At 40.7% G+C, this 14422-nt stretch overlaps 1 protein-coding gene across 4 annotated transcripts in view; it reads right to left on the reverse strand.

Annotated features, from left to right (window-relative positions):
* Dennd5b (DENN domain containing 5B) overlaps positions 1 to 13916 on the reverse strand; it is a 130438-nt gene extending 116522 nt beyond the window's left edge. Inside the window, exon 1 of one of the 4 annotated variants that reach the window (XM_052175333.1) lies at positions 13569 to 13910. In XM_052175333.1, the coding sequence (XP_052031293.1) occupies positions 13569 to 13695 (127 nt within the window). In that variant the 5' untranslated portion in view covers positions 13696 to 13910. Of the gene's footprint in view, positions 1 to 13568 lie in introns of all 4 variants that reach the window. The other 3 variants (XM_052175334.1, XM_052175335.1, XM_052175336.1) reach the window with 3 other exon arrangements.
* Positions 13917 to 14422: the final 506 nt, after the last annotated feature.

Below are 14422 nucleotides of genomic sequence, written 5' to 3' on the forward strand. Positions count from 1 at the left end.
CCATGCATTGACAGGTGCTGTCTCAAATTAACCACAGCTGGTCTAAGTGACCAATATCATAAAAAAGAAATGATGGAGTGTACTTTCGAGGCTGAGTTACAAACTATTTTGATTTATGTTGTGGGAGACTCTCTCATCACTTATTCTAACAGAAGCCAGCAGCCATGTCATTACCATGTACAGAGAGCCTACATAAAGGCCTATATGATAAGAACCCAAACCAGAGGCTGGAAGCAGATACTACAGACAGGCAGGTTTGGAGATGATGAAGATCCTTACAAGTGCCTGACTGCAATCTGCCTGACTAAGGTGCATACTTGTTATCTGGGGGGTTTTCTTTGGTCTGATGCTCAGGATTGAACCCCACATTTCACTCATGCTAAGCACAAGTTCTACTACTGAACTATAATTGAGAGCACTAAATTTTGGAGTAATCTGACTCAAGGTAATAGTAAACTAATAAAATAAAGCAGCCCCATTGACAAGTTTGTTTGCTTAAGGTTTGTTTGATTTTTGTTTTTGGTTTGTTTTTTGTTTTTGTTTTTGTTGTTGTTGTTTTTTGTTTTTTTTCCGAGACAGGGTTTCTCTGTGTAGCCCTGGCTGTCCTGGAACTCACTCTGTAGACCAGGCTGGCCTTGAACTCAGAGATCTGCCTGCCTCTGCCTCCCAAGTGCTGGGTGATTTTTGTTTTAAAACAGAGTATTTTACTCTATAGCCCAGGCTGGCCTTGAACTCAAATCAACCCACCATCCTTAGAGTTCTGTAGGCATATACAACCACATCCAGATGACAAGTTTATTCATAACACAGATATTTGTTTTTTAAATTACATCCTAAGATTTCTAAATTTAAAAAATGAAATAATCCACTTTTAGTAATCGGTTGCTTTTTTTCCTCTTTTTTAATTAACCATTTTAATTCATTTACATTTCAAATGATATTCCCTGTTCTGGTTACCCCTCCACAAACCTCCCATCCCATCCCCATCCCATCCCCATCCCATCCCCCTCCCGGTTGATTTCTTAAAATCACGTGTTAAACTAACTTTAGAAACATTAAACACAGGGCTGTGACTATCTCAATTGGTAACACACTTGCCTAGCATGCACAAAGCCTTGGGTCCACTCACCAGTACTGCACAAAACCAAGGATCCCTAAATATATAGAGTTCAAGGCCAGCCAGGGTTATATGAAACTCAGTTTTAAAAAAAAAAAGTCCAAACAGTCTCTTCAGACACTATCACCATGTGCTTCAGCCCTAATCACTACTGGCTCTGCTCTGCCTCAGGCTCCATTTTCAAGATCTGGGACCTGGAGGAGCAGATCACTGTAGATGAACTGAAGCAAGAAGTTATCAGCACCCCAGTGTACCTCTCCTCTGGTTAGTCTGATGATAGCTAGACTCTTTGCTGGCTACCTGGTGAAAGTGTGGCAGTGTCTACTGTCATCCACTAAAAGATTATGACAGATTTTAGAAATAAAAACTGTCTTTCTGGGGAAAAAAGTCTCAAAGCTAGGAGGATAGATTTAAGATTAAATCAGTGTACAGATTAGTGTACAGTGTACAGAAATAGACATGGCAGTACAAAAATAACCAACAATGTGATAACTACTTCTGAAGGAAATGGCTAAGTGGCTAGAGACAGGTATGAAATTTATTCCACTCTGCTTTATTGAGACAAAGCCCATGCTATCTATGTATGTAGCATATGCTGGCTTTGAAGTTACTGTGCTGCCCAGGCTAGCCAGGAACTCCAAATCTTCCTGCTTTGGTCTCCTGAGTGCTGAGATTACAGTCATATGCCATCATATACCATCATGCCAAGTGGCTGCCAAGTCCAACAGTCTGAATTCAATTCCTCAGAAACATATGGTGGAAGGAAAGAACTGAGTCCAGAAAGTTATTCTCTGATCTAAATAAGCACGACCATACAACTACACACACACACACACACACACACACACACACACACGCACGCACGCACGCACGCACGCACGCACAAACTATCAGTAAAGTGTTTCAACCTTAGGAACTACTTTTGGAAGTCTTAAGTTCTAAGAACACCTTAAATCCCATGAAAAGTACCTGAGGTACTTTACTCAATCAATTATAATAATGGAATTATTTTGCTGCCCTTGCTAACTTTTTTGGAGCAATTATATCCTAATGAACTCCATGCACTATACCTGCATGATCAAGCATCAGTAGCTATTTAATCAAATTCTTCCACACAGATAACTGGCAGACATTCTTCTAGAGTAGTTCCAGATTATCGAAGAATTAGGCCCGTCAGTGCAAGCATCTGACACCATTTGAACTGGTTATAGACAGGCATGTTATATAAACTCAACATTAAAGAACACAAGGTTCCCTGACTTATGGATACATAACTCGGATGTATTTCAGACTATTTTAAGCTCTGCCATAAAACAACTGTGCACTTTAACCACAAACTGAAGCTTTGCAAAATAAAACAGACAAATTATTTACTAATTAATAATTAATATAATTTAATTAAAAATTAAGTCTCAGTTTGCACTAAGTAGCTTCAATAATTTTAATTATGATATCATTATACTCATCTTCAAAACAGCTTAAATGAGCATGTATATATTCTTTGATTCCTTAACAAAAAAGGAAAGAAGAGGGGAAGAGAAAAGAAAAATTAAAAATGTATGATTTGTATTTATAAAGTAGTTATGACAAAAGAGAAAAAACAGAAATCATTTGGGTCTTAACTTTAAAATTGAATTCTCACCAGGCCTGATGGTACTTGCCTTTAATTGTAGCACTCTGAAAGCAGAGGCAAGCAGATTTCTTTGGGTTCAAGATCGGCCTGGTTTATATAGTGAGTTTCAGGCTAGCCGGAGCAGCACAGTGAGACTCAGTCTCAAAACAAAACAAAACAAAACAAACAAAACAAAACAAAACAATAAAAGCTTTTAATTAAAATAAAATTCTAGGGTGTGGGGAAGTAAGAGTCCCTGAAAGTTCTTATTGAAGACCCATGTTCTTCTGTTCCCAGCATCCACGTAACAGCTTACAACTATCTGTAAGCCCAGTTCCAGAGAACCTGATACTCTCTTCTACTCTCCTCGGGCACCAGACATAACACACATGATACACATACATACATGCAAGCAAAACACATATACACATAAAGTAAATAAACCTTAAAAAAATGTAGAGGTACTATCTTGTGTACTGTATGGATACATCACCTCTCAATGAAAAAGCCTGTGGCCTATGGCTTACACAGGAAATAGATGTGACACATCTGGGAGGAGGAAGAATTCTGGGAGAGAAAAGGCGGGAGAGATGCCAAAAAGGTGTGACAAGATGGATGCATGGTGCCTGAGTACAGGTAACCAGCCACATGGCAGCATGTAGGCTAGAATGAATGGGACATTTTTAAGTTTTATCTAGTCAGAGAAGAGCCTAGCTATATGGCCAAGGTATTTGTAGATGTATTTTTGGGTCTGAGTCTTACTTCTGGGAGCATGGAGCTGGGAGGAAGAACCAGGGCTTAACTTCTACAGTCAAATTCTAGGCCTCTCACTTGCTTTCATGTATGTGTACATGAGCACAGATAACCAATACTATCAAGACAAATGTGGAGAAAACTGTTCTAATTCTCCTCGCTATAAAGGAAGAAAAAATATTAAAAGAGGAAAAAGATTAGAGTGTTTGTGTACTAGTGCTATCACAAAACAAAAAGAACCTCAATATGCACCATCTCAAACTTCCTTCCTGATACATAACACTGTGTCTACAATACCCAAACTCAAAACCTGTTGCATGGAGTTAATTTCAGAAAAAAAAATGCAAATACAACCTCTCTAAATAGAAGCTAACTCCTCTGTGTTCATTTTCTCTTTGCTTCCCCTCACCCTCTCTAGTTTGCTTCTTTTGAGAGTGTCTCATGTTTACAGTATGGCTTCAAAATCACTCTGTAGGAGAGGCTGGCTTTGATCTCTTGAGCCTTCTCCCTCAAGCCCTCCAAGGACTGAAACTATTTGTGTCCAGTTCTCTTTGTTAATGTATTTTTCTCTTCTAGGAGTTTTGTTTCATTTATCTAAAAAAATTAAGTAAATAACAGACCTTAGGAAGCACTACTTTACTAACACAAGCCATATTCTATGTCAGGTGTGATGGCACACCTAGCGCTCTATGAGTTTGAGACTAATCTGGTTTACAGAATGAGTTCCAGGCTAGCCAGGGCTACAAAGTGAGACCTGCCTTCAAAAATAAATAAATAAATAAATAAATAAATAAATAAACAAACCCGAAACCACCCCCACCCCCACCAAACCCTCCAACACTAGAGATGGCTCTCAGTCGTTGTAGGCACTGACTGCTCTTCCAAAAGACCCAGATTCCATTCCCAGCACCCACATGGCATGTCACAATTATCTGTACCTCCAGTTGCAGGGGATCAGGCATGTGAGTGATGTTCAGACATACATGCAAACAAAATACCTGTGCACATTAAACAGATAAAATAATTTTTAAAAATTCTATCAATTTTCAGTAAACTGAGAGGTTAACTGAAAATTATAAACATCTATCTTTGCCTAAGTTTATTAAGACAAATGAACTTTTTAAAAATTTTAACTACTTTTGAATGTCTTTAAATTTCTAGGCTAGTATACAAAGTTGTAGGGTTCTGTTTATTTGCTTTTTGGTGGTGTTGTTTCATTTGAAATTCATTATGTTTTTTAGAAAGGAAGTCATACTCAGAAGGGAACAGAAATCAGAACTTTATAGCAACATGGTCTGAGAATTCTGAAAGCACCAACAACCAAAAAAAAAAAGCAGCAAAACAATCAAAACATTGTCTCTGTTCTTATTATTCCTGCTATGTGTAAAGGGAAGCTTCAGACATTCTAAAGTCAGTGCCCAGCAGTGACCAAGGAATGTTTATATAACCTTATTTTGAGACTTAGGAAGGGAACTGGGCTGTCACTGGGCAGTCCAGCCTCCTCAAATACTATCTAAAGCAACCTGTAAGGAAGACAGCTACATTTTCCTCACAAGTTTCTTGTAACCTTTGAACATATCGTGATTTTGCTGAGTGACTACAGAGAAGTCTCACACTCAGCAGGACAGAGATCCAGAGTTGATCTTGTCACTGAGTTGTCTCTTCTGCTGACTAAACTTTGCTCTCTTCCCATTTAATTTCCTGTTAGTGTTTTCCTTTCTCCTTTCCATTCTGGGGGGATAAAAAGAACAACTAAAGAGTAGATTATTTTAGGGTTAAGCTCCCAAGATTCAAAGTTATTCTTTCTTTTCCTATTGTACTTTAATTACTGATGGTATGGAGGGATTCTGAAAGGAAATAAATGTATTGCAAGCACCAGGATTTTGATTTCTCTGACAGCAAACAACTGAAAGAGAACTTCATTTTATTTATCCACTTATTCTTTGAATTAACGACTGTATGTTGAGATCTTTACAAATATCACATGCAAATTAATAGTAACAATTTGGATAAAATATTTTGCTGATTCAACTAGAAATTATTATAATTAAGTAAACTATGCCAGTTTCAGAAAGACAAACACTGTGTGTCTTTCTCTCATTTGTCATTCCTAGATTTTCATATGGATACTCAAAGCAGCTTCTTTTTCTCACATGAAGGTAGAAGTATTGGGCCAGGTGTGGTGAACATGACTTTAGCTCCTGCATGCACTCCAGAGAGCACAGTAGGTGGATCTGTGAGGTCCCAGGTCTATATAGGGAGTTTCAATACAGCCAAGGCTACATAGAAAGACAATTATCTCAAAAAACAAAACAAAACGAAACGAAAGAGAGAACTTAGAAGATAGCTGAGGAACAAAGGTGACTAATATCGAGAGATAGGACAAAAAAGAAGTTCAGGGGGTAGGATTTGAGCAGTAAATGCTTCATATGCAATATGCACAGGCATAAATTCTTTAAAAATAAATTTTAAAATATTACTTAGTTGTTTTTTTTAATTAATGTTCAGCTCATTTAGCAGTAATCATGTGGTCACTCTGGCTTCCAGTTAAAAACCGGAAATGAGAAGTTCTATTTTTATTTTACATTCTGTCTCTGTGGAATAACAGGTGGTGGTTATTTCCTTAAAGCAGTCTTATATACAGTCCAGTTTTAGATCTGAGTGTATATTACTGTGCAAATGGAAAACTCACAATTCTTTAAAAATAACAAAGCACTTACTGCCCTTTGTTATTTCAATTACTGTATTTATCTTTACTCTTGGTAAAATAAGAAGAATGCCACGAGAACTAAAGTCTAAAAGCTTCATTTTATAAATATTTCAGACAGTATTTAAAATAGACAATCCTCAGAAACATCTATTAAAATTACTGAGATATACTGGGTACAGTGGCATACTCTTTTTTTTTTTTTTGGATTTGGTTTTTACAAGACAGTGTTTCTCTGTGTAGCCCTGGCTATCCTGGAACTCACTCTGTAGACCAGGCTGGCCTTGAACTCAGAAACCCGCCTGCCTCTGCCTCCTAGAGTGCTGGGATTACAGGCGTGCGCTACCATCACCAGCTTGGCATACTCTTGTAGTCCCAGCACTTGAGAGGCAAGAGGATCAGGACTTCAAAGTCATCTCCTTAGCTATTCAACAACTTTTGAGGCCAGCATTGGATACATGAGACCCTCTTAAAATAAATAAATAAATATATAAATAAATAAATAAATAAATAAATAATGCTGTTTTCTAGATAAACCTGAGATAGAATGCAAGATAAACACACACACACAGAGTATCTTCAAACTCTTGTTTTTTAAATTTCTACACTGATTGACTTGAAAGAACATCAATGCCAAGGCATTTGTGGAAGTCAGAGGACAGCTTTCCAGACTTGATTCAGTTCTCTCCTTTTATAATGTGGGCTTGGAAGCAGGTGCTGTTCCTGCTGAGTTGAAAATCTTTTATGACTATTATGATTGTGTGTGTTGTTGTTGTTGATGATGATGATGATGATAATGATGCACCTGTGCCTGCCAGAGCACAACTCTGTGGAGTTGGTTCACACTTTTAATCTCTAAGGGATGGAACTCAGGTCATTAAGCATCAGCCCAAGCTCTTGCATCCATCACTAATTTTACCCGTTCTCCAAAAAGCAGCATATTAATAACAATTAACGAATAACAACTAATATGCTATTACTAATAAGTTCATCTTTTCAATTCCTTTATTTTTTCTTACTCTATTTTCGAGGATTTTAGATAAAGTCCAAGTTGCTCATTAGAAAGATTAAAACAGGGATTTTCTTTGACCATAAGCAATTTACTGGCCATGTATTATATATACTCTTTCAATACAGATGCCAAGTTCCCACATCTAAAGGGACAACTATGAAAATCAGCAGCACTCCTGAGTCTGAGTCTCTCCTGAGGTCCTTACTCAAGAAAGCTCTGCCTTTCTCTAACCAAGCAATTTTATTTTATGAAACTTTCTAAGAATATTTTATTCACAAAGAGGAAAGGCATATTAAGTTATACACAAATAAAACAAAGTTTCTATTAAAAATATAATTACATACATACTTCTTACATTAAGGAAGAAAAAACTTTTTAAGGTACAATTGCTTATAAAACTCATATCCACACTTAAATCTGAGTTATTTCTAAAAGCAGTTTTTTAAGGAAGCCTAAAGCTTTATGTTGGGCAAGGAAACCTGAGGTAGACTGGAGAGAAACTCAAAGGCCCATAATCTCATTACAAAGCAGCAGGGTTAAAGGACAAAGGTCAGGGAGCAGGAGAATGGAGTGCAAAGTAGTTTCCATACTGGAAAGTAGACTATCTCATTATTTTACAGGCCTTAAAGGCTAGTCAGTTGGATTTACAGAAGCAAGAAATCGCTTTTGCAAACTTTTAATATTAAGACTTTATTATTAAGAGCAAGAAAATTAAAGTTACTTTTCACCTGTACATGAGCATTCTCTGAAACATACACTCTAGTGCTTCAGGTGTCCATTCAAAGACTTTCGGGAAGAAGCTATCACCTGACCTTTTCTTTTTTTTTTGGTTTTTTCGAGACAGGGTTTCTCTGTGTAGCCCTGGCTGTCCTGGAACTCACTCTGTAGACCAGGCTGGCCTCGAACTCAGAAATCTGCCTGCCTCTGCCTCCCAAGTGCTGGGACTAAAGGTGTGCGCCACCACCGCCCGGCTACACCTGACCTTTCTAATGAGTTCCATAAGGCGCAGAAATAAATACTTTATGTGCACATAATGTCAACAGACATTGCATTTTAAGGTTTCTATCCCCTAATGACTCAACAAGATACATCTATTTAATGGTCTTCTGTCCACATTCAGAAAACGCTAAACTTTTACTCCTGCTCGAATGAGATTTAATTCCAAAACATACATAACAAACATAATTTTGTTACACTTTCAATAAACAGGTTTCACAATTCTGCAGGAGACTCTACCATTGACTCTGAGTCTCCTTTGGCAGGCAATTACATCTTTGGTTACTCTAGGGAGCTATGCTGCTGACATTTTAAGTCATAACCCCTATCAAAAGTCACATAAAATGTGGGGAGGGGTCACAAAAATGGAATAAACACTAAGAGGATCATGAGCATGCAAGAACTAAAAATTCAAAAGTCAAATGCATAAAGAATTGAAGTGTTTCTGGCTCTACTGTACAGTATCATTGAAGTTTTGGTTTTGAACATGACAACATTGCTGGGCAGTGGTGGTGAATGCCTGTAATACCAGCACTTGGGAAGCAGAGGCAGGCGGATTTCTGAGTTCGAGGCCAGCCTGGTCTACAGAGTGAGTTCCAGGACAGCCAGGGCTACATAGAGAAACCCTGTCTCGAAAAAACAAAAAACCAACCAACCAAACAAACAAACAAAAGAACATAACAACATGACACAAGATGTCTTGCCACCAAACACTAATGAATGCTGTCTCATGACTACTATATATATATATGAATTATGGTTAGTATGGTTTTTATTGTGCATTTGAAGTTTTCTGGGCTTGGTGGTACATGCTACTCAGGAGGCTGAGGCAGGAGGATCTCAAATTCAAGACCTAGCTGGATCACCAAATGAGTACCAGCCCAGCCTGGTCAACGTATGAGACCCTGACTCATAACTGAAAGTGAAAAGAGGAGCTGGGACTGATCATGGTGGTAAACACCTGTGATCCCAGCAGAGGCAGAACTCACTGAGTTTGCAGCCAGCCTGATCTTCATAGTGAGTTTCAGGATAGCCGGGCTATATATAGTATCTCAAAAAGTTGGTGTGTGGGTGTGTTGGGTTGGGGAGGAGCACTGAGAGATGGCCCAACAGTTAAGAGCACTGATTGCTCTTCCAGACTCAGATTTGATTCCCAGCAATCATATGGCACTCCAGTTTCAGGGGAATCAAAATGCCCTCTTCTGGCCTTTGTGGGCACCAGGCTCACATGTAGTGCATAAAAATACATGCTGGCAAAACATTCATACACATTAAATAATTAAATTAAATAAAAAAAAACATTTCAAAGTAAAAAAAGGACTGGCGATGTAGCTCAGTACTTAGTATGCAGGAGACTATGGGTTCAAGTCCTAGGGCTGAAAGGAGAAAGAGAGAGAGGATTAAGATGTGTTTGCTAATATAGACCTGCAATCTTTCTTTTATTATTATTATTTTTGTTTGTTTGTTTGGTTGTTTTTCGAGACAGAAGAGAAGAGAAGAGAAAGAAAGGAAAGAGAGAGAAAGAGAATAATATCTTCAGACTATCATTCCTCAGCGTGAAATTATCAGATTAATATATTTTTGATTATATTGCATAAGTACACTTAAATTTAAAAATTGTTGCCTTGGAGGGAGAGAGATGTACCAGTGATTAAAAGCACTTGCTGTTCTTTTTTCTTTTTTAATTGGACCCAGGTTCAATATCCAGCATCCACATGGAGGCTCACAACCATCCTAACTCTAGCTCCAAGGAATCTAACAGCCTCTTCTGGTCTCCACAGGCATCAGATGTACAGATTCATATACATGACATAAAGATAAATCTTTTAAAAAAAATCACTATGGGGAGGGGGAATCGGGAAAGTGAAAATCATTTGGAATGTAAACAAAGAATATAGAAAAAAAAGTAAAAAAAAAAAATTACTATTTGAGTTGCTATTTAAATTTCATTTTAGAAAATCATGAAATAGCCAGGTGATCCAAGGGGGTTTTTTTTGTTTGTTTTTTTGTTTGTTTGTTTGTTTTTTAATTTTTGAGACAGAGTTTCACAATGTAGCTCTGGGTAGAACATAAGAGATTCAGCCACCTGCTATAAAATACTTCCCAAGTGATGAGATTAAAGCATAAACCAACATGTCCAGCCTGGCTCAAATCTTTAATCCCAGTACTCAGGAATCAGAGGCTTCTGCAAGTTCCAAGGAGAGTTGTCTGTATGATAAGACTCTGACTTAAAACAAACAAAAACATATGAAAGGCATTTTTTTATTAAAATCATGACAAAATTTATCATTTCTGAAATGGTTCTTAATATACTTTTGTCATGCAGAATAGTATTCTCAGGACTGACAATTACAAAATCAAAATAGCAATCAACTCAGAACACATTGACGAGGCCATCTCCTGCAATATCAAATATTCTGCCAAAATTTAATTCTTTACAAGAAATAAGGCCATATATTTGTCTCATTCATATGCAAATGCATTTTCACTCTTGGTAGATGGTAAAACTATGTATGTCAAAGAACTACTTTTGAAATAAAATTTATGATTTTTTTCAATAAATGTTTGGTTTGTATACCTATATTCTCAGAGTTGTATAAATTTATATGGTTAAAAGTGGTCATGACTGGAGAGATGGCTTAGTAGTTAAGAGCACTTTTTGCACTTCTGGAAGACCCTACATTGGTTTCCAGCACTCGCACTGGGCATCTCTGGTCTCTGTGGATACCCATGCATATATGGCTTACACACACACACACATACACGAGAAACTTAATATCTTAGTAAACAAAAAAATAGAAGGGATCATGAGAAATCCTAGGAGAACTTGTCTAAGTAATTCTGCACCATTTGTCTTCCTCTAACTGCAAATGTGTTCCAAGCTAAAAAAGAGAAGAGTTGTCAATATCAGCAGAAGAGATCCGTGGAGTGACACGTGGGTATTACAATTTGTTTTCTACCAATTTCTATCCATATGCCCCTCTTTCACTGTCTCCCACTCGTCCCTTCCACCAGGAACAAGATGGTTTACAAATGATTCACAATAAATAAGACCTGTTGGTGTTTCCACTAAAAAGATGTTTCTTTCTGACACACAAACTTTCAAGTTGGAGGTATGTCTGTCAATGAACCAATGAAGAAATAAGAACTGACAAGAGTGGGAAGACCCAAATAAAATAATGCTGATATAATCACCTCAGGGGTACCAATGTCTATGTTTTTAAAAAACTGTGAGATCACAGGCATTGTTTTTGTGAACAATTGCACAAAAAAGTAAAGCCAAGAATGAAAACACATAAGAAAGTTTATTTATTCAGAAAAAGGATACACTTAAGACAGGAGATAGGAAACATTTTTTTAAAAAAATCTTATCTTGTTATCCCAGCCCCTCAAACTTCCTTAAAGGTTAAGTTAAACTGAAGAGAAATTAGCTTAAAAAAGAAAACATTTGCCAAATAGCTGTGTGATTCCTGAGCCTTAAATCTGTAAATTCCTAGTACTCAGGGGTCACAACCACCCCTAACTCTAGTTCCAAATAATCCAACACCCTCCACCTTCTTCTAAGTTCTGAAGGCACCAGACATGCACATAGTGCACATAAACATTTATACACATAATATAAATCTAAAAAAATAAAAGCAATTCCTTCACTATATTACTAGCACAGAATATCTCCTTTTCCAGATTTTTATAATTTTTAAGTGTGTGTGTGTGTGTGTGTGTGTTAGAGAAAATGAGACCAGGCGTATCAGCTCCTTTAGAACTATAAGTGCTTATAAGCCACCCAATCTGGGTGCTGAGAATCAAACTTGGGTCCTCAGCAAGAGTCGTACATGTTTTCACTGGGCATCCCCCTGCCCCAAGAATCTTTCTTTTCCATGTGGTAATACAATAAGGACAGTCAAAAGAACTGTAGGAGATACTGCTTCATGAAGACTAAGGTGAAAATAAAGGGTGACTTCTGAAGAGTCCCAGAACACACTTTTTAAAAGGTGGTGTTCTGGTGTTGGTAGACAAAGAGAGGACAAATACAGGCTTTTTTTCTTTCATCATTCACCTGCCACGGAAGGCCCAAGAAATCCTAGTTGTTTTGAGGAATCCTAGAAAAATATTTTTTAACCAGTCCAAGAACTTTCTTTCTTCAAAATCACTCTGCAGACGTCCCCCCCAACTTCATGTCCCTTAACAATGCTATTCTTAACGTCTACATGAAATCTCAGCTGAAGAAACAGTATGATTACATAATTACACATACAGGAAAAACTTGGTATTTCATTATTCCTCTGAAACTATACTTAGTTTTTGTTGAAAACATTTTGCTGCGAAGCTGACTTAATAATAAGATGCTCTGTTAAGCCTAGAGACTGTATTAGTAAAGACTGAGCCGTTTTGTTTACTATCATTTATTATTTAATACATTCTTCCCAGTCCTCTCTTCAAACGAAGAGAGAAAAATCTATACCAGTGCAATCAAGTAGGGATGCTATATTCCAAAAAAGCTGCTCTGAAAGGCTATGACCTAAGTGTTTAGCACTGACACAGATAAAGTTCAGGCGGCAGGTGTTATGTGTCTCACCCTTTAAAAAGAAAAATCACAATTCAGATCCCACAGAGGAAAGCAGAGTGAAAATTTCAGTCAGTCATTTCTCCTGGCCTGCTCTCTACATTTCGCATTCCCTGGTCCCTATCATCATTCAACTGCCCGGGTTCCCAGGGTACGTTCCCCAGCTCAGTCCCGCACTGCGTCACCAAACCCGTCAGATGGGGCCCATGCTCCTCCAGTGACACCTCGGCGGTGACTGACCGTGCGCCCCTCTTGGGGAGGACTGTCCAACTACGTCAACTCAGGAACCGGGCAGGGGTATCAACAAAGCATCAGGCCCAACCCAGGCGTCCAAAGGTCCTCGCTAGCTCGCGGCACTGGCGTTGCCAAATCCACCGGATTCCAAAGGGTGACTCGCTCGTCATCGCGGAACCAGGGGGAGGGGTGGCGCCGACCCAGAGCGGTCGGGGTCGATCCCGCTGGGCCTCCCGCCCGAGCGGACCTCACCGTCGCCCTGTGGTCCCGACTCCCTCACGGAGCTGCCGACCACCGCATCGGCCGCCAGGGCCAAACTTCACGAACCACTGCACAGCCCAGTCCCGCGCGCCATGAGCCACCCGCGAGCAGCGGAGGGGCCCGGCCCTCTGGGAGCCCGTGCCGGTTACGCGGGCCCAGCACCCAGGGCTTAACCAGAGCGCGGAATTAACAACAATGTCATTATGTCGCCCACGAGTGCCCATCTAGCCCGAGCGCGGCTACTGCCGCCGACTTTTTGTCTGGAGCCCGCACCTCGTCTCCCTAGCGCCTCCGCAGCTAGCCCGGCCTTACCCGCCAGCTCGTCGGGCTCCAGCCCGCTGTCCGCATCGATCCCGCACAGCACGAAGTAGTGCGCGAAGCGACAGGCGGCTGGGGAGGACCCCGAGCCCGGGCCCGGCGCCGCGCTGCTACCGCTCATCCCGCCGCGTTGCCGGTGCGGCCGTCGCTGGGGTTCGCGGAGGAGGCTCTCCGGCGTGAACCGATGAGAAGCCTCGCTGAGAAGCGTCGCAGGCTTCCCTCACGGAGGAGGCCACCGCGCCGCTCGGACTGCGGTCTCCGCCGCGACCCTAGGACGACCCCGGCGCGCCCATGGCCGCGCAATCGCCGCAGCCGGGATCCTTCTAGACGCTGGTACCGGAGAAGCGGCCTCGGGCTCGCGCGCGGGCGGGCGGGCGGGATTCCGCCGCGGCGGGGGAGGGGCGCGCAGGGGGAGTGTCAGCTAGGGAGGCCCGCGCCGCCGCGGCTGCGCCCGCCGGAGCGCAGCGTCTGGCGCCCGCGGGTCAACTGAACCGCGCTGCGCGACGGGAGCGCCCGTAGAGCTCGGTGGCGCGCGGTCCGGGGCGCGCACCAGTGAGTTTGGAGGGATCGGGGGCGCGTCGGGGTGCGTGCCCGCCCGCGATAATAGTGAGGCAACCTCTCTTGCACGTCGCAGCCCCCAACAGCCGGTTAGAGCGCGAGCCGCAGAGCAGAATCCTATCTTTCAGAGAGGATGTCGCCCAACCCAACCTAAACAATAACGTAGCTTTGGAAAAGGGAGACAGCACGCTGAGGTCATTTCCCACAATGTCTGTACCATATTTTTAAACTGTCGTGCAGATGCTTAAACCATTTTAAGATCCTAGTCCCTGGCAGGACATGGTGACTCA

Source organism: Apodemus sylvaticus, chromosome 2, assembly GCF_947179515.1.
Source record: "Apodemus sylvaticus chromosome 2, mApoSyl1.1, whole genome shotgun sequence".
Lineage (NCBI taxonomy): Eukaryota > Metazoa > Chordata > Mammalia > Rodentia > Muridae > Apodemus > Apodemus sylvaticus.